At 38.7% G+C, this 20,547-nt stretch overlaps 1 protein-coding gene across 1 annotated transcript in view; it reads left to right on the top strand.

The window, feature by feature from the left end:
- The window catches only part of PAPD5 (PAP associated domain containing 5), a 43,893-nt gene that overhangs the window by 10,855 nt on the left and 12,491 nt on the right, over positions 1-20,547 (top strand). Inside the window, exons 3-4 of the mRNA XM_010585226.1 lie at positions 12,400-12,523; positions 17,693-17,739. Of these exons, the coding sequence (XP_010583528.1) occupies positions 12,400-12,523; positions 17,693-17,739 (171 nt within the window). The remainder of the gene's footprint in view (positions 1-12,399; positions 12,524-17,692; positions 17,740-20,547) is intronic.

Below are 20,547 nucleotides of genomic sequence, written 5' to 3'. Positions count from 1 at the left end.
AGTGGTTTCAGTCAGTGAGTTGGCTAAATCTTGAGTGGGTTTCTGAGACCTCTGCACAGCCCCTCAATTTGCTACTTTTTTCAGAAGACTGTGCCCAAATGTGTTAATGTACAACATGCAGACAGTGTGAGGAGGTGTGCCATGCCAGGGGTATCCCATCTTAGAGTGGGTTCCAGCATTCACCTACATGATACTAGGCCTGGGTCAGCTGTGAGGCTTTAACTCTCAAACCATTGAAGTCCCTTTTTTTCACCATGTGCTGATTCTTTTGTCCTTACGTCCAAGCAGAACCCAGCAGTTGAGGTAGTTGCGTTAGATCTTTTATAAGTCGTCTTTCAGCATACATTAGTGTCTCTGAATTTTAAGATTTTGGACTCATGGAGAGTATTTCAGTAAAGTATTTTCTAGGGTTATATTGGTAGTTTTCTGACACATGTACCAGCTGAAGCTTCAGGGGAAATAAGAAGACAAAAACTGTGATTTGATCCATAGGGTTACTCAGAGACCAGCTTCTTCAGATACTTTGAAGGATGAGACATTGCGGTCATCTACATTGGCGGAGGAAGCGTTTCTTCCAGTTCCTGACATCAAAGCTGTTGAGCGTGCATCTCTATCACTGGTCTAATAGAGGTGACCTCAGGAAACATTTTTCCGTGATTTGCTTAGGCATTGTCCTTTTTTGATGGTTATTATTTGTAGCTTTCTGGCCTGGAGTGATAAGCAGAGCAAAAGGAAGCTGGTGACTCTCCAAAATACTTTGCAGGTTGAGTGCTACTGCTCCTGGCCCATGGTTTTTCTGGTACTTATGACATCCTGCCTTTCCAAGTGGGAGTATCTGAGCACAAGAGAACAAAACAGAATATGAACAAATAGTTTCTAATATATACCTTTAAGGGAGCATATTGCTGCATCATGAGTCCCAAAATGAATAGTGCGTTGTTTGATCTGAACATAGTTCACTGTGCATACCCTTACTGTAAAGATAACAAATCATCAAAGTAAAAAGTTACCTGAAGTGTTCCTTGTACCTTGCCATAGTATTGTGCAATTTTCCTCCTCCTCCTTCAAAATGCACCCACTCCAGTCACTTTTGAGCATTTGGAAGTGAGAGGGAGAACTACTTCTGGGATTTGAATTTTGTGTGGATATGACAGCAGCACATCTAAACTTGTATTAATATTGTAGCAGAGTGCCACCAAAGTGCAGTAACAAGTAATAAATGGGTGATAAGCTGGTTCTGAACATGTGCTAAACAGGTAAGTTGGGGTCACTGTCCATTTTGCTTGAAGAATATAAATTTAACATACAAACTTAAAACCTTGTGGTTTTAATAGTAATTGCTAACTTCAATTCTTTTCATAAGAAGTTCTGAATACTTCTAATATAGGAGATGCGAACAAAGTGACTTGTGGCTTACTTTCGTATTCCTTGAATGTTCTAAAACGCTAAATTCCCTTCTCTCTCAAAAAAAAACCCCACCCAAAACTGTGCGTGTTAGAAAATGTTGGAAAGCTTTAGGAATCTGCATTGACTGTCCAGGTGGCATACTGGCACTTCAGATTTAATTTGAAAATGTTCTTATGCTGGAGCTGAAAAGGTATTAACAAACTGCAACTGTGGCTAGTTGTCGGACTTAAATTGTTTTATTAATATATATTATTGTGCTGGTTTTGGCTGGGATAGAGTTAATTTTCGTCATAGTAGCTAATGTGGGGCTATGTTTTGTATTGGTGCTGAAAACAGTGTTGATAATACAGGGATGTTTTCGTTACTGCTGAGCAGTGCTTACACAGAGCCAAGGCCTTTTCTGCTCCTCACCCCACCAGTGAGTAGGCTGGGGGGGCACAAGGCGTTGAGAGGGGACACAGCCGGGACAGCTGACCCCAACTGACCCAAGGGATATTCCAGACTATAGGACGTCATGCTCAGCATATAAAGCTGGGGGAAGAAGAAGGAAGGGAGGGAGGGATGTTTGGAGTGATTGTCTTCCCAAGTAACCCTTAGGCGTGATGGAGCCCTGCTTTCCTGGGGATGGCTCAACACCTGCCTGCCCATGAGAAGTGGTGAATGAATTCCTTGTTTTGCTTTGCTTGCGTGTGTGGCTTTTGCTTTACCTGTTAAACTGCCTTTATCTCAGCCAACGAGTTTTCTCACTTTTACCCTTCTGGTTCTCCCCCCTCCCACTGTGAGGGAGGTGAGTGAGCGGCTGCGTGGTGCTTAGTTGCCGGCTGGGGTTAAACCACCACTGTTATTAAGTTTTATCTAATGTCTTACTGAAGCAGAGGTGTTTAGAGTTTTATTCTATTCTTGGTTCTTCTGCCTACTTAGCAGCTGAAAAGCAGCCTTGCTGCATAGATGGACGCGAGGTGGCTTTCTGGAGTTAGCACAGTGCGCTCTTGGGTGTGTGTTACTAATTTGCAGGGACAAGTGTGTAAGCAGTACCAGCTGCCAGCAGGAACTTGGGCTTTAAACTACTTTTTGACTTGGCTTTGAGATGAACAGCATAAGCCTGGGATTGTGGTAGTGTCTCTCTTCCTTCTTAAGAACTGGTGTGGGCTTATGTGGGGTGTATGTTTGAAAGTTTAAATCAACTCTGATGGAAGGAGATGGGAGTTAATAATTACATTGCTCTCCTTCCTTTCATTTAACTAATCTTTCAAGTCAAATAATTTATCAAGTCATAAACAAGAAGAATATTTGCCAGGCAGAACCCTCTGTATGTGTGAAAGTAGAGGGCTTTTCTCCACTCTCTTCTGTGTCAGAAAACCCTGTTTTGAGCCCTGTGTGAGGCTTGCCTGGCTTCATGTTGGGTGACCTGCTGCACACGCAGCTGTTTACGTGGTCACAAAGATCTGTGTTGCGAGTTTTTTAGCTCCAGTCAGAGTCTTCAGATGGAGATTTTTTTTTTTCAAGCACACATTATCCATCGGAAGTGCTTGTCAGCCTGCAGGGCGTGTGTTAGTCTCGCCTCTGCCCAGATAGCATGCGATGTCATTTATTGGCAGGTCACAGATTATTTGTTTATGTGATAATATTTACTACACTAACAAAATAGTAGCAATATACTAGTGATGTATAAAGAACCGTTTTGCTAGCCTGTCTTTATGAAGACAGACAAAAAGATGTACTAGCTGACCTGCTCTATCCCTCTGTTCTGGTTTCATAGTAACATCACTGGTGATATTTGCAAAACTGATCTAATACACTTTTTTTTTTTTTTTAACTCCCTTCTCCTACCTGCTGTGCTGGTGCAGAAGGGGGTCAGACCTACTGGCAAGCATTGCAGGGGTTTGCTGGCTATAGCTTTTGTTACAATCCCAACTCAAACCCAAACATTACTGGGAAAGTTCAGCTAATATAAATTGAACTACTACTGATACTGACAGTTACTTTTACTTCTTGTTAAGCTCTTGTTTAAAAAAACTTATAAACTGTTGTTTGGTCTTCTTGAGTGAGACCCAGTTAAACAAGCTGAATTGGCAGGCTGAGGAATTACTAATTCCCCACTTATAGGAAATAGATACCTTTAACTTCTCTGTGGTTTTAGCTGCTTGGAAATTGACCTCAAGTTGTAATCACAGAATGTGTGAAGTACATGGTAACAGTTGTACTTTAAACTTAAAGGCTTTTAAAAATATGTATCTGTATTTTAAATTATGAGGTTGCAAACTGCATAGCTGGTCTGTATATGTAACTGTCCCAACAGACTAATACTTTTCTAAAAGTGAGCTAAAGAAAAATCTTGTGTTAGTATTTTATAGGAGATGTTGGAATTACTGGTGTGTTTCAAGATAATTAGATTTTACTAGAGCTGAAGCCTTTTTGTCATTATGAAATAAAACAGCTATTTCCCATCTCTGCTCTTCCCACTTTGTTTTGCCTGCACAAAATCTTTCTCTCCTGCTTCATCTTGTTCTTTTGTTAGTACTTTTTCTTTCAGCTCACTTGAGGTAGCAGTTTATTTTAAATTTTTTTTTTTTCACTCCTCTCTTAGCGAAACACATGCCTTACTTTGGCAACCCATTGCCTGGGAGAAAAGAAGCAGCAGACTCTCATAGCACTTGCTTACAGAGATGGGAAGGAGGGACAATACGTACATACTTCCCAGGGAAGAAACAGGCGGCTATTCCCACACATGTAGTGATTCAGCTAGATTGTTTTTATGTACAGTATGATTAAAAAAAAAAAAAGCAATGGGAAGTAAGGGTACTTCTCAAAACGGTCTTTCCAGTTGGCATTTGATGTTTTTGCTGTAAAATGCTGTAAAAGTAGAGAGCAAGACTGAGTATGCATATGGGGTGAGTTTAAAAGCCAGTGGGTCAGTTGCAGAGTTATACTTCAGCTTGCTTATTGGTAGGACTAATTCAAGCATCTGATTTATAATTAAAGTTCAGTAGGATTTTTTTCTTCTTAAAAGACAAATTTCTGTAGGAAAAATTCTAGTACATTTGAATGTATTTTAGGAAGACAAAGGACAAATTATAATTTATAAACAGACAAAAAATGCTCACTTCTACCTTGATAGGAAGAAAGAGTCTCTTACATTACTTCTTCAGTAAAGAATGTGCTTGGGAGTTTTAATTACAAATAACTTGAATCAGTTTAAAGAAAGCAACATTCATCCTGATTGAAGCACAGAATCTATAAAATAAATAAGACTGAAAAGACCGAGATAACAATTTAAATAATCAAAAAGAACTGCCCACATTGCTTCTTTCTCCTGTGTTTTAATACGTCTTTACTATACTTTGACTGTTTCCATAAGGCAGTGCTATTTTAGTGCCTTTTATGATGCAGTTAAACCCATAAGTTAATGTTAAATCCAGAACATAAATAAAAAACTACATTAATTTGAGGGGTTTGGGAGTATGGGTGTTGATTGGGAGGAAGAAAGAAGGGACTGTGCTATATGCTTTCAAATATTTACACAGGATAGAAATCATAGGTCTTGTAAATTTAGTAGCATCTTTTTTTACTCCACAGCATTTGAAGAAACATGCTTGATCAGTCCACCATAAATTGTTGAAGGGAACAAACTAACTCCATTCAGAAAAAGTGTTTTCAAACTCAATATCAGAGTGATTAAATTAATCCCAAAAGACATTAGTCCTGAAAACAGGATATGGATTCCTGAATCATTTACATGTTTGTGAAAATTTTGCCCTCCCTCAGTCCTAAAAGGCAATTCTGTGAATTACTCAGCAGATGACAAATGCTAGTCAGAAAGGTCAAGCTGTTCTTGGGTAAATACTGAAAGCTACTCAAATATCACTTGGTTGCTGGAGGTGGTCTTCTGGAGGTACGTATGCCAGTTGAAGGTGTTTCTTCCGCTGGCCTGTTTTTGCCCCTTGACATCTGGGTGGAAGTGACTGCTGCTGCCATCCTCGAGGGGTCCTCTTCGGGCTCCCCGCTATGTTTAGGAGAAGTTGGCTGCTTTAGCTGAACTGATGAAGGTGGTGGGATTTAACTTGGCTAGCTTGCCTTAGATGGATTAGGGAGGCTTGTGCAATCCTGTTATAACATACCTTGTCGCTGGGACGCCGGGGTGTGGTACAAACACCTGGGCTATAATGGAAGGGGACAGAGATAAATCTTATTTGCCTAGCTCTCTGCAAAGTGAAATTCTCCATGTGCACCGTAGGAAATTGTTTATGCAGTAGATATCCTGATTTTTAGTGATGTTTAATAATCATATGGCAGTGGAATACCTGTTTTTTCTGCATGTCTGTTTTTAGGTAAACTGTGAAAAGATGGTCTGTGAAGCTGTATTTCAAACAGGTGAACTGAGCTGAGGAAAAATGTGTGATATCAAAACCCCAACTCCTTCAGCTTTCCTGGTTTTGTCAGGTTATCAATACAAACATCTTTTGGGATGTTTTATTTTAAAGCTCCCATAGGGCATATGTGGCTCAAAATACAGTTACTATGTAACCTCTAATATACTGATATGGTTCCATAACTAAGGTTACAAAAAGCGATGGTCAAAGTCTCTGAGGCTTTTGAAAATTGTTTACTTTATTATGCACAATTTTAGTTTCCTATGCGGACTGCTGTATTAGTCACCATGAAACTTAACTGCCTATTAAATCACCTGCAGATGCAGTTAGGTGTTTTTTCGGTAGCTTAAACCAGCAAATATTAAAAGAATTTGTCTGCTACAAAGGCCCAGGTGGTAGGGAGAGGACGTCAGCAAATGCTTCATATTTACAGGTCCCTTCACTACTCTAATGTTTGGCTTTGCTTGAGTTTGTAGGTGGGAAAATAATTTGTGATGTTTACAGTGTCTGCTGTTGTTCCTGCTTCGTTATTCAACACATGTAGATAGTAGTAGTAATCTAGAAATTACTTTATTAATTTCATAGGATATCAATGTTAAAATTGAAAGCTAATTTGGGAAGCTGTTGGATTCCCCATCTTGTAGAGTGTCAGTGTTGCTTTTAAAATAAATATTAAACAAAAAATAAATACAGTTGTGAGGGGGAGTGGAAGGATTGGGCTCTCTGTGTCATTCCTTTACCTTAGTTACGATTTTGTTCAAAAGCACTTCAGGACCAAGTAGGTTGCAGGTGGGAGAGGGAAGAGCTTTGTTTAGTTCATGAAACTTCCGAAGGATCAGAATTTCCTGCCATAAGTCTTTTTTTTTTTTTTTTTTTACAGTTGCAAAACCAGTACCATCTTTTTCTTAGTAAAACACCTTGGGAAGCTTCAAATTGAAGTTATTCTCTCTTCTCCTGTGCAATGCTAGCTTTCTTCTTGGGAGTGTAGGGATGGATGCAGTAAGGACTCTTAAGTATTGATGCTTTCAAGAAGCTAAAATACGTCAGGCTCCTTGTTCACATTCTTCCCAGAACACAATTATAAACCTGAAATTCTACAATATTTCTCTGTGTTGCCTTTGTTTTTTATTTTTTTTTCTCCAGAGGAGACTTAAGATGGTAGGGGCAACTAAACACTGTCCTCTGGGAATTATTCATCCAAAGAAAACTCAAATACCAAAAGCTTATTTAGTGTTACAGGGGTACATTGCAAATATCCCATCCAACTGTGGGTATAAAATCAATAAACTCTTAAGTCAGAAGTGATTCTTCTTAAAGCATAAGAGTTTGGGAAGGCAAAAGTCATCTGTGTGTTCATTGCTTACTTCTGCCCACCATCCGCAGAGGTTCTAAATAGTTTAGATTTTCATCATTCTGAAAATGAAGCTTCCTTCAGAAAATCCTGCCAAAGCATAAATTGTAGTGCATGAGCACTATATGATTTTTTGTGTATGGTTAATACCCATTGTTTTAAATTATCTTCAGTAGTGTTGCAAATAGCATTTCCCGTGCAAAGAAATATATATGCCCAATGCAGAGGAAGCATTTTGGGATGGATGAGCAGAATTTTTAACCCAGTCATTTTTAACAGTTGGAGCAGAACCTATGGGTAGCACCCTGATGAGAGAAATTAGAACATGCATGCCTGCATAATTTGTCCTGTGGAATGAAGACTGAAGAAGAGCCAGAGGAGAGTGGAAGTATAACACAATTCCAGAATGACAAAAGCAGGAAATTTTTCAATTAAAAATTATTACTGTGGTTACTATAATACTGCATGTTGGCGCGCAAAGGCAACATTTAACTGCTATCCTGTGATCAAGCAAAACCAGTCAGAATTATCTTTTTCTCACTGGCTGCTCTGCTTAGCAGGGCTGCGCTCTGTTTCTCAGCTGTGCGGGGCAGGCAGGGAAGGTCCAGGGTATGGTCCCACTTTGGGCAGCCGCTGGTGTGGCTGCTGAGCGCTGGGCATTGGTTGTGTCAGGCTGGCTTCCTCCAAGCTGCTGAAATCTGTGAGCACAGTGGACTGGTCATTTAGTCTGCATCGGGATCCTAGTGCAGAGAAGTGAAACTTGTATCTCCAGTTACGTTTCATAAAGTAACATGCCTTCCAGTATCACTCTTGGTTCCAGTTCTGGACTTGCGGCAATAGCAAGTTGTGCTGCTTTATGTGTCAAGTAACTGAAGTGTACAGTCAAGCATATGTGCTTGTCCACGTATCTGTCTGTGTGCTATGCATATAAAACAACATTTTGTTCATACAGTATTATTTTTCAATTGATTGCCAGAGGTGCAGTAGGATTCATACTCCAAAATAACAACATCTTGGGTGTATGTAAACTAGTTCGAGAATCCTGAGTTGCACATTTAGAGTCCACAAGTTGTGCTAGAAAATAAAGTAAGATGTGATCAAACTAAGAAAGGAATGTAATGCACTGTGTTCGGTGGTACTTGTATCTGCACAAAAGCTGTGGCTTTTTACCTAAATGGCTTGAGTCTGGCAGACTTGGGTTCCTTGTGGTGCTATTCAGCGATGTTATGGTGGGAAGTCCTTGTGATCACAACTTCTGCAGCCATAATTTTTTTTTTTTAATGATGCATCACTATCTCTGTCAGGTAAACATAACAGACACTACAATCCACTAAATTTAGTGGCTTCTCTTCTCTATAATTCTATTCTGTCTGTGAAATTCTGATGGAATCAGATTACCAGGCTTGAAAACACACTGTGATGCCACTAGTACTTTGTTTTAAAACATACTCGGAGAAGGTGTAAGAGCCTGTTTTATTTTTTTTTTTCCCCAAGTGTTAAGATTTCCTGAAGTACAGGACAAAGACCCACTTGTTTACTGCTATTTACTATAATAAAAACAGTAAACTAATGCTCATATGCATTGCAGAGAGCTCTCTCCGTGCATCCTAAGTAGGTCTTGGGTGTTGGTATGCTTCAGTATAACTATAAAGCCAAATGAAATATCTCTGCATAGTGAAATCAGGTTTATTACAACGTAATTTCCTTCTAAAAATAAGTCTCCTTTTAAGGACTTTTATCTAAAATAACTAATGAATGTAATGGCAGTAAATAATAAAATACTGTTATGATGCCAAAAATAACATCTCAGTCTCTTTGATGTTCATTTCAGCTAAAGATACAAAATTCCACTAGAGACTCTTGTAAACAGGCTCCATTAATCCAAACAAATTGTTTTGAAAAAACAGTGACTATAATAGATGTTGATTAAGACAGTGAATAACCTTGAGTTTTAATTTTCAATACAGCTTGAGTTAACTCCACATTAATTGGAGTCACGCCTCTAAGTCATGTTGTACTGCTCCGAAATCTGCATGTGGCTACTTCTGTTTGTCTTGGCTTTAATCAATCATTCCCTTATTTCTTGGCAGCAGCCATTATTGGGCAAGGAAACACGGTTCCAGGTGTAGTCGTGAGCCTTTACAGCTTCTGCCTGCCTTCTGCGTACTGTGGCTCTGTGCAGCACAGGCAATCCTAGCAGCATGGAGTCTTGCAGCAGATAAAACACAGATATGTCTGTAGTATTTCCAACTGGTGTGCTGATGGGAACTTTCTCTAGTAGTCTTTAAGCCTTTCTTCTATCGTTGAGAAAGTTCAATTTCCATTTTTCATACATCTGCATTGTTTAGTAACAATCAGTGCATGTGTAATGTAAGTTTCTGTGTGTTTGCATGCTGCTTAATTTTTTATTTTGCCATAAAGCTTTACATGATCACCTAAGAATAAGAAGGATCCCATTTAAAGAGATGCAGACATATGTTATTTATGTTTAGAAAAAGAAATACATCTGGTTCTGACAGTGCATCATTATTTTATGTGCTTCTAAAGAATGCACCAATTGATGTAATTATCTCGATTAAGAGTGTCAGTGAAGTTAATAAAGACAAGTGCCCTGAGAACTCCAGTGTCTGTATGGCTTGGCCCTTTGTGCACTTTGGGGACCTCATTTCTGATTGCCTTGTTCTTTCAAAGTTCCCTTATGGGGCAGGGGAACAATTAACTCCCGTAAAGCAGAAGCCCAGGAGCAGCTGGGCCCACTGATGATGGGCAGTATGGATTTGTGCTGTGCCATACATTAATTTCTCCCCAGGGATAGTCCCTCGGTATTATCCCAGCACGTCTTGTGCTGTTAACTGCCCTCAGACAATGTGGTGCTGCTCCTCATGGCATGCAGTGCCTGCGTGCACTCAATCTCACATTACTAAAAATGTTGCTCTGGGGCAAATCTTGTGCCTTGTGGATGTAACCAGTCTGTTCCAGCTAGTCCAGAGGAGCAGAGGCAGAAATGGGGCTGGGTTGCATGATCAGTTCCCCACAATGTAGGCTGCAAAGAAAGTAAAGAGTTTGCCAGACATGATAGGAAGCCTTGGGCTGACTCCCAGGTCTTCCTCTAAGCTGGTTCACCAGATTATAGCTGAAAAATAATTTGTGTTTTCTAGAGTTTGATAATCATGTTTTTGCCTGTTTTCCTTGTTGCTCTTGTTTTTGAATGCTACATTAATGGTCAAGCACTTGGAGACTAATTTAGTAATTCAGTATGTGTGACTGGCAGTGGGGAGAGTGAATTTGGTTGTTGGAGTGTTCAACTTGTCCTTTATCGTGTACTTCTCACCTGAATTCAATACTTGCAATGGGAGGATAGCTGTAAGAAGGTTTAAGTGCCAACACATTGAATAGCGGTGAAGAATAGAAGAACAGGAGATGGCTGAAAAGCCAAAGGCAGAGGAGTCAGTGCCCGTGTAAGGGATGGCAGTGGTGGTTTGGAATGTGCAGGTTGTAAGCTTACCCCAGGTTGTAAGCTTCCAAGGAAAAGCAGGAAAGCAGCCGCAGGAGGAGGTAAGAAATTTCCTAGTGATGTCAAAATAAATGCAGAAAACAGCATTTATCAGTATGAATATTGCAGTGACATTGTTCAGAACATCCTTGTGGTACCTGAGATGATGTGCATGAACAGGGTTTGGTGCCAGTGTGGCAGTAAGGGGGCGAGAGGAGGGAGACGGCATCTTCCATTTTTGCAGGAGATCTTTGCGGGGGGGGGGGGGGGGTTTTGGTTTGGTTTAGTTTTTAGTTTAAGTGTTTGTAAGGCTCCCTCTGTAGATGTCAGAGGGAGGGAAGCTTCTTCAAAGGTTGCTTTAGAACAGCTAAATTGGTTATCTGTTTGGATCTTCCCTTTGGAGGAACTCTGTCAGAGGAGTTTTCTTCTTTGCGTTAGCTATAGAGAGCTGTGGTGATGGCCACCACAAGTTGCTAGGCTTTTATGACTATTCCCTGAACCATGCATGTGGGAAATTCCAATAAATGCGTGGTGAAAAGTAATGTAAATATTTTATTCCTCTGTCTCTGAGAGAAAGAAGCTTGTGTAGTTCATAATGCTGCAGTATCGAAGAACATAACACAGATGGTTTGAGTTCTGCCCCTACCATGCCTCTGTTAAATACAACTTTCAGATATTTTAATCTGTTTTGTTAACACCTGTATACAACTTCCAGTTATTAACATTTGATTTATTTACGCGTGTGTGCAGTGGGGAAGTATTAGATTTCACATCTCATCTAAGGGCTTGCTCTTAATGAATTCCTCTCTTCTGATGGTCCCTCAGAGCTTTAAGGAGAGATGCAGTTGAGCTTGGTAACTAGAAACAATACATTTAAAAAAAAAAACTAACTGTTACTGTAATGGTCATTGCAGGAAACAAATGAAATTAATTTAGCTACTCTGTGGCTGGAATTAAAGGGTCATGTCTTTTTTTTAAATACATTGTTAGTCAAGATGATGATGTGTTTATGATATTACAGAAGCATAGAAATTTGTGGCACTGTATGAAGACATTTTTATTTCAGCTCTTATCATAGGCAGTCTAAACATAACTGACTGAGAAGCACATGTAATATGGTAAACTGTCAAATATATGGCTTAACTGTCTGTCAATCACTTATTCTTTTGAGCCACCACTGCTGCGTATGTACTACTTATTTTCTTGTTATGGGGAGAGAGTGCGTATTTAGTTTATGTGTCTTCTCTATCAGTAAAAGAAGCGGTTTTTCTAAGTCTAGTACTGGCACAATTACTATCAACTTTTTAAAACCCTGGTACTGAATACAGGCTGATGCCTGGAACTCCCTAGCTGGTGCCAACGGGGTGACTAGGAAGTGCTGGCTGAAAACCTCCTGTTGAAATTTTTGCGCAGTGTGTACTTGGAGCTTACAGCTACGTTCATAGTTGAAGACTGAACCATTTATGCGTTACACTGGCATTAAAATACAGAGTGTGACTTTCAGTGTGAATTGAAGGCGCTTGGATTTAGATTTGCTTCAATACTTTTAGCAAATGCAGTGCAATACTGACCTATGGCATAAGAAACTAACATGAAACTAATGTTAGTAAGTGTTGTGAATCTGGATTTTTTTTTTTTAATTGCATGCTACTCTTAAATTGCCCCTTAACTAAATAGGTAACTAGGAGCTTAAAAAGCCTGTTTGATTAGAGTAGTTACTATTTCATTCTCCTGTGGGTTTTTCCTAACTTTTTTCTTTTTTTTTTTTTCTTTCTTAGTCTTCATGAAGAAATAATTGACTTTTATAAGTATATGTCTCCCAGACCTGAAGAAGAGAGAATGCGGATGGAAGTGGTGAACAGGATAGAAAATGTTATAAAAGAGCTCTGGCCTAATGCAGATGTGAGTAGGACACTGTTGTATTCGTTAATATATAAAAGCAACATTTTGTGCCTGATTACTTTGCAAAGTATTGAATAATGAAAATACTGTTTATTTTTTCCATATTAAAAAAAACCAAGAGGATTTCTGATCAAATGAGAGAGATGATCTTAATTTCTAGAATAATACAGGTTAACATTTTCTATCACACGTAGGAACAAAGACAAGCTAAACCTACTCTAGTCAAAGAAAGGGTATAAGGTGTGGCAACATTTGGTCTCATTAATATTTATTTACTAAGATTAATAGGAACACATCAGGCATGCATGCATGCTTGTAAGGTATTGTGTTAAAAAAAAAATCTTCTGAAACTCATAGCTTCACTAGCAGCAGGGCTTCTAGTCCAAAGACCTGCAGTTTTGAGTAAGTCTATTAAGGTGGAATGCCAGCAATGCCATGTTACGTAGACCATGCTATTTTTAATGGGCAGTTAAACTAAATTGACATATCTTACGAATTGAAAGGAACCAGTTTTTTGTACAGGAGCAAATAAGTCTGTAGATCTGTGTAAAATCTATAGTGCCTCTTTCCACTGAAGATGGGGTTTTTGCTAGTACTTCATTCAAGAGAAAAAAGAGTTTCTCCTATGCAGAGCTATGCTTTTTTTAATAAAGGTTGGATTAAAGAGAAGCCAGAGAAGTCGCTTTTACAACTCAATATAGTTCTTTGGGGACACAGTTGGATTTTTAGCCTAATTGAGTCTAGTTTAATTGTGTCTCACTACTAATATGGTAAGTAGAGAGATACATTTCCAGAATGCAGATGTGTAGCTGTAGTCATCTAACTGTGGATAACAGTAGCTGAAAATAAGGACGTATTAGCTAGAATAGCACAGCAAATTCAGACAGCAGATCTTTAGTATAAGGAAAGCTCTTTGATGCTGCCATGGTAAAAGATAGTGTTTTGACATGAATGACTTAAACCCGCTGTTCATTTCAAATCTTCTTAACCTGTTTTTTGGAATGTGTTTTTAGAAATTGGCAAAATACGACAGAATGTGAATTCTGTATAACCTATATGTATGTGGTGTGTGGTTTTGTGTGTAAAATACACTCACATTTTCAAGGTGGTTCATGTTGTTACGGACAACGTATTAATGACGTGTAATATGGAAGGAGCACTCTTCACTCAGTGATAGCTACCTCTGCACAGTTATAGAGGGTTGATAGAGTCAGTACAACATGTGTCTGGTAATTTTCTCTTTGAGCAAAACCAATAACCTTTCCAAGAGAACTGTGTAACAGACTTCAGGATATCTCACAGCTGTTGTATAGCTCTCCTCTAAGCCAGTGAAACAGTGTTGTAGACCCTAATCAAGAGCAGGAGTAGTGGGCTGCCAGTCTGACAGGCAATATTGTAGGAAACAGTGCTTACTGTGATACACCCTGCCAAAGTCTTGTAGAAGGGAATTTCACCAAAATAACTACTTGCTTCAGCCTGGAGAAGATGTCGCTATTTCCTAGACAAGTTTGTGTGCTGCAGATTTAACTAGTGTAATGGGGTGAATGGATTTATTACCAGGGGATCTTCCTTTGTTACTGCTAACATTTTGAATGGGGCACAAGAACTTAGTGCTTCCAGAGATACTCTGTGCGTAGGACAGACTTGATCTGTAAAAGCTAGGTATTTTGTATTAAAAATAATTTTTTATATATATATATATGACTTTGGGGCCAAGGTACTGAAACTGTTTTTTGTAGCCATAATATGTTTAAGAAGGGGAAGCAAATTACAAGCTCTACCACAAGCGACAAGCTGGCCACTGGGCTTAGCTGTAATGTGACTGAGAGGAAGCACACACCGTGTAGTTGAAAACTGAAGTTCACTTTTCAATTAGTGCCAGTTAGAACTGCCATGACCATCTGTCTTTGCTGTTCTTCAAAATGTTAGAGAGCAAGAGCATGCCAGTTCCTTTTTCTCAAGTCATTAACTGCTCTTCAAAGCCTAACTCTGCATTTTGTCTGCTGTTGTTACCTTGAGAAAGAATTCTCCTCTTGTATGCCCTTCCGTTTTCTGGAGGCTAGAAGGGAACTGAATGGTGACAACAGCATGCCAGGTTATAATCTGGAAATTACTGTAATGTTATTTTCCTAATACTTACTTTACAGATCTGCCTGGGAACTGAACTGCTGAACTCAACTGTGTTCAACTTTGACAGTCTTTTGTTGTAATTTTTCAGTTGTTGGAGTTAATCACTAACCGTTTGGAAATCTGTGTTGGTTTAGCTACTTGGAAGATTTAAGTTTTGAGTACATGTTCTGAGAAGGTGGAGTTTTACCTGGTCCAATGTCCTCAGCTTTAGCTGTAGTGTAAAGCGTTAAGTTAATGTTTAAGCTGTTCATTTTGAGTCAAAGACGCGGTGAATCCAGCTAAAATAAACTTGTAAGTTAAACGTACACATCTAGTTTGTAGTTTCTCACTAAACATGTAGGTAAGACGTGTTCTATAAAAATCAGGTACCAAGAAAAGGAAAATCAGGTTTCATGAATCTAAATGTATAGAGAGCGTGTGGAATGTGTCTGTGCACATACATCTTTTTTTCCTGTTCCACTTAGGAAAAGGCTGAAAAAGCAGATGGAGGGGGGGGTAAAACTAGGTATCCTAAACTGTTACTTTATTTATAGAAGTTAGCAATTGTGTCATTTGCTCTCTTACTCAAGAGAATGTGCTTAGAAGGAAACATTCCTAGTACGTGAGAACTGTTCTTGGCATCAGCAAGGCTCTGACCCTAAGAAAGGCTTTAATTACACTGAAACTGAACAACCCAAAACATTAAACAAAAGCACTTCAAGGCAAAGTTTTTTACCAGTCGCATATGAAAATTTGACTATTGAACAAATAAGTGTTTATACAGTGGAATTTAGGATACATTTGTTATAATGTCCTCAGCTTTGTGTCTGAGTATTATGTGGCCTCGTAGATCTGAAAAGAGATAATGTTGCATACTTCATGCACTTCAGTTATGAAAATACTATGATTGGGAATGGAAGTAGAAAGATGAACTCTATTTAGTTTGACAAACTTCAGAAAATTCTACTTAATGAGGTAGAAGAAAGAGAAATTTAAATTGGCTACAGATAGATTTTTTTTTTGTTTTGATGGAGGGATTTTGGTAGCAAGGACTTTCCAAGCTTTTTTGGGTTTCCAAGTTCTGTTGTGCATAGTGAGGACATATTTGGACACATAATGTAATTAAAGCTCTGTCAGGAACTTCGGAATTTAATACAAACAAGTGTGCAGAAATGTAGGATAAATAGTAACAGTAACATACAGGAGTAGGAGTAGGAGTAGTCCATTGCAGTACTGTGAAGTCTTAAGTTACCTTATGAATGCAAATACATGTCTCTGTCCACGTAGAATAAAAACATAGTCGGCAGTGTTGGCACACCACAAAAACTAATGCTTAACGTCTCTCAAGTCATAACAGTGTCCTGTATTTGGGATGCTTTAAATATGTACATGGCTACAGAGCTTCAACAGTTTGAATTCCAATTCGATAATCAATCCTTTAAAATTTCTCTTCCTATTTCCCCACTCTTCCATCTTTCCAGATTTGATGACAGAGGGATTGAATTGTGGGTGTGGGTTTCTTGTAGAATAATTCAGTGTTTCTCATATTCCAAATTATTGTACAACTGATGTTGTCTCATTCCTTTTGGTAAAGGTCATATATGTTGTATCAGTAAGTTTATGAATACTTTCAGGGTGGTTTATTCAATAAAGGCTCTCTCTGCTGTTCAGCTGAACACACTGTTTTGTTTGATAATGTGAGAGCACATTTAGTTTTTTCTGAACCCATCAGTGGTTGTTTTATTGTGCAAAAACACTTTTCAGACGTTTTTGGTGGCCTAATAAATCCTGGTTTGACTGAACCCAAACAGTTTCACAAAGGATGCTTTTATTATTATCCTGGATTAAAAATAGTAATAATAATTATTATTACATTCTTAGCTTTGTGATGCCTTTATGCTTTTGTCAAGATCTAGTACAATATTGATGCCAGTTCTGTGGCATCTCTTCCAGCCTTTTCTAGTTTGAGAAGCTATGAACTTTCAACATTAAATTTACTGCCAGCACGTGCTTTTTGTTGGAGGTGGGGGTGAAGGGGTAAAAAGGGTGAAGTGATATAAAGTAATCAAGAGGAAGCACTTGTACTGCTTCTTAGTCTACTAAAGTATCAAGACACATATTTGCAAAACATCATCTTTTCCCATCTCCCCTTTTTCTTATCCTGAAGGGGAAAAACATAAAAAGTGGGTCACTTGACATACAAATAGGTGGCAATCGAGCTAATGTATGAGACTCATTAAAACAGAATACACAAGTCTGTAAGGTGGCTCCAGGAAACACATCAGAAGACTGTCTGGTTGAAAATTAGTCCAAATGTGTAGACATTTTTACTTTGAAGTCTCACCAGTCCCCCACTTAGTGCATGAATCCAACCTTCCTGCGAGGTGTGGCTAAGTTAATGAGAACGTGGTTTCGGACAGCTTACAATGGAAACCCGGTTATTTAAACCTCCAGTGCTAGTAAAATTCCAGCATAATAAACTAAATCTGTGGGATGTGAAACTTTCTGAAACTTTTTGTTTGTTGTTTAAGCAGAAATAGACAGAGTTGTGCTACTTGCTTTGTAATTCAGGAAAAAAAATGGATTGTGATTTAATTTTTCTTTTTAAAGTATGCGAAGCAACGGGAATATATTAAACTTAGAAAATGTGTTTACAAACTGAAGGGTATACTTTGAGATACAAAAGCAAAAAATAAGTTGAACTGATACTGAGGTTTTTAATGTTCTATCATTCTTCAGTGTTTTAAAATCTTTCAGTTTATGGGTTTTTGCCAAATTTGGTCATGGTGAAAATTTTTACATTACAAAGAAGGTTGTGTAATAGAAAAGTCGAAGTTATTAATGTTTCATGGGTAGTAACAATGAAGATTAGCCGTTTATACTACATTAAAGATGTAAATGTTTTAACAGAAAAGAGTACTTCTGTTCAGAATGTGCCTGTTAGCAATACCAAAATCTACCAATGGAGGGTAGCAATAACCAGCCTTTACAAGCAACTTAATAGAACTTGTTTCTGAAGCCTGAAAACTTGTTTTCATATATCCTGTTCTTGTGTTTCAGGTGCAGATATTTGGAAGTTTTAAAACTGGTTTATATTTACCTACAAGGTTAGTAATTTTTCAGTGTAAATTCCGTACAAGAGAAAACATAGCCTGTTAAACCTGTACCCCTGTAGTGATTTATCCGGTCTCCCAGTATCTGTGTTACTTGTGCGTATACTTGTTATATTAAGAAAGTGTTAAGCTATTAGTACTCTGCAAAGCGTACAGAAATATAATAATTAAGACTATTAACTATAATACATGTGTCTATATAGATTTTGCATGTATCGGTAAAAGATATGAATTACCATGTTGTCAAAAAAGGCTTATTTTGTGATTTGGCTTCGTTAACTGACTGAACCAAAAAAAGAAGTTGGCCTTAAAAGCTAAGTTTTACCTCCACAGACAATTAAATTGAAGCATTTAACATTACTATATTAATGATAATGTTAGCACTGAAGAGAAAAGATTACATACAGATTGCTTTTTTTCTTTCAGTCTTCTTTTGTGAAATCTGTAACAATAGTCAATACCTACCTTTTCCAAATTCATTACTAGTTTTTGTAAAGTCATTACTCAGTGACACTGGTATCTTCTATGTAGAAATTTTAAGTATTTTTGACAATTAAATAGAAATAGAATGAAAAGCTTAAATGGCTGCAGGGATAAACACATTTAAATAGCCTAAGTCTGAGGTTAACACTTGAATTGAGTTCCGTACTTTGGGAACATGAGGAATTAGTATCTAGTACTGACTGCAGCTGATGGATACCCGAGTCATCATTTCATCTCTTTTTGAAAAAGGAAGTATCTGACAGATGCTTTAGTATCTGCTTTAGTCTAAGGAGTTGCAGGAAAGCTGAATTACTCAGCTTCTGTTTGGAGAGTCAGAAGTAAGGTGTACAAATACACATTGTTTTCACATTTGGCCTCGTTCTTGGCCTTTTTTTCATTGATTTTAAATAGGCTTGATTAGACTTGATTGAATGCTGGTAATGAAGAGAGATATCCCTATCCACATGACTGATAGCAATAGTTCTTTACTACATTTGCTTGATTGTTTTGAAACTGATGCAAGAAAAACACTTTGCTGTTGTCTATTTGATTTCATATGCTGCCTTTCCTCCATATTTGTTTCAGCTGAGTTTTGGGGGGAGAACAAAGGCAGATACCCTAAACACAGTACATAAACCCACAAAAAACCTTCCTGTGGCAGTACTTGCCAAACTTTCAGAATAATGAGCCTTTGCGTGTTGGTAATTAATTCACTGTTACCTTCTAGGAAAGCTTCCCTTTGCCCTAGGTTTTCCCTACCTGTCAGTAACTGTATAGTTAATTCAGATTTCAGGTTCTGGGATTCAGAAAGACCTACAGTGTGTCTTTAATTCTGTTACTCTGTGTTAGAATTTGCCTAATATCGTTTTACTTAAGCTGATATTGAAGGTTTGGGCACACGGTTGTTTAGCTGCTAGATCTCTGTTACTTTGCAGGCAATATCTATACTCAAGGTGACAACAGAGCTGCTTTTTCTTTCTTGATGTGCATCAGAAAGATGTCTCCCGTTGTTAACTGTCAGCATCGGTAGTGGGTTTAACACTTACTTAGTTTAGAAGAGAAGTGTCCAGCAGCATTTCCTGCTCTCCAAGCAGGTTTTGAACATAGTTTTGTGAAACTGGCTGAGTGCTGCCTGTCCTTGTCAGCTGAATGGTATGCAGCTGAACTGCTGCTGAACTTGCCTGCTGCCGACACTGTCGGCAGGAGATATTTCATCTAATGCAGATGTAGTTTCTTTGAGATTGTTAAAGCAGTGTTGTTTGTGAATCAGCAGACCTGTAGAATCTATTGGGGGAGGGAGGGGAATATTCCTACATTTTTTGGTGTTTTCTGTTATGCAGTTTTCCATATCACCAAAGTGGCGTGCTAGTATAACTGTAGGGTTATATGCTCACCTCCTTTGTGTTCCCAACCAAGCAGATGAAGTCAAAGAAGAAGTTGGGGAGCAAAGGGGGAATAGCTCAGGATCTCACAGTAGCCTTCACTGGCTTCAGTTTGGACACCAGCCACCTTTTGAATTTGACTTCAGGCATTGAATCAGGGTGTCAGCTCCCTGAGTAGTCAAGTGTATGTGTATGTGCATAGGGAGGAAGTGTAGCGGATGGAGACACCCCTTCAAGGAGCTGAGTTAATGAGAGCGGTTGGTTAGATGGTGTGATCTTACTTAACAGCTTGTTGCTTCTTGAAGTCAAAGTAGCCACATTTTCCTCTCTCCTTCCCTGCTCCCTGTTCTTGGCACTACAGGCCAGCTGCTTACCATGTGCCCACTGGTGCTCTGATCACCCAGAAAACCAGCTTATGTTGGTTTTCTTATATACAAAGAGGCAGGAAATTACCCTAGGATGTTTTGTGGTTTTTTTAAGGTGGGAGAGAAGTTGTTTTTCTGCCAGGCCCATTAATATGTTGAATTGATTTGTTGCGGATTAGACAAACACCAGACCTAGAGCAAAGGAGGAGACAGGGCCATGCATCTGGGAGTAGAGGATGGGGAACAGGACTTTCCCTTTCAGAAACAGGCTGTTAAATTGGCATTACTGATTAATACAGCCCAAAGGTGATGATTCACAACAAGTTAATTTCTTGCTCTGAATCACTCTGGAGAAGCTGATCCCACTCTGCTGACAATGTGGCCTGAGGAGACTAATATCGGGCTTTGCAGCCCAATTGATTTGTGTGTGTATCTGTCCCCTCCCCTTGGCAACCTGAAATGTTCTGTATTTCCCCAAGTGTAAGAGTTCATCTCCACCCCTTTCCTCAGAAAATTAAAAATAAACTATTTGGTTAAGCTACATTCTGTCAGCTTTATTCTAGTTATGTGTG

The sequence above is a fragment of the Haliaeetus leucocephalus genome, unplaced genomic scaffold (assembly GCF_000737465.1).
Source record: "Haliaeetus leucocephalus isolate CR32 unplaced genomic scaffold, Haliaeetus_leucocephalus-4.0 Scaffold92, whole genome shotgun sequence".
NCBI classification, from domain to species: Eukaryota; Metazoa; Chordata; class Aves; order Accipitriformes; family Accipitridae; genus Haliaeetus; species Haliaeetus leucocephalus.
The sequence above is the reverse complement of the archived record's forward strand: the minus strand, read 5'-3'. Positions and strand labels throughout refer to the sequence as shown.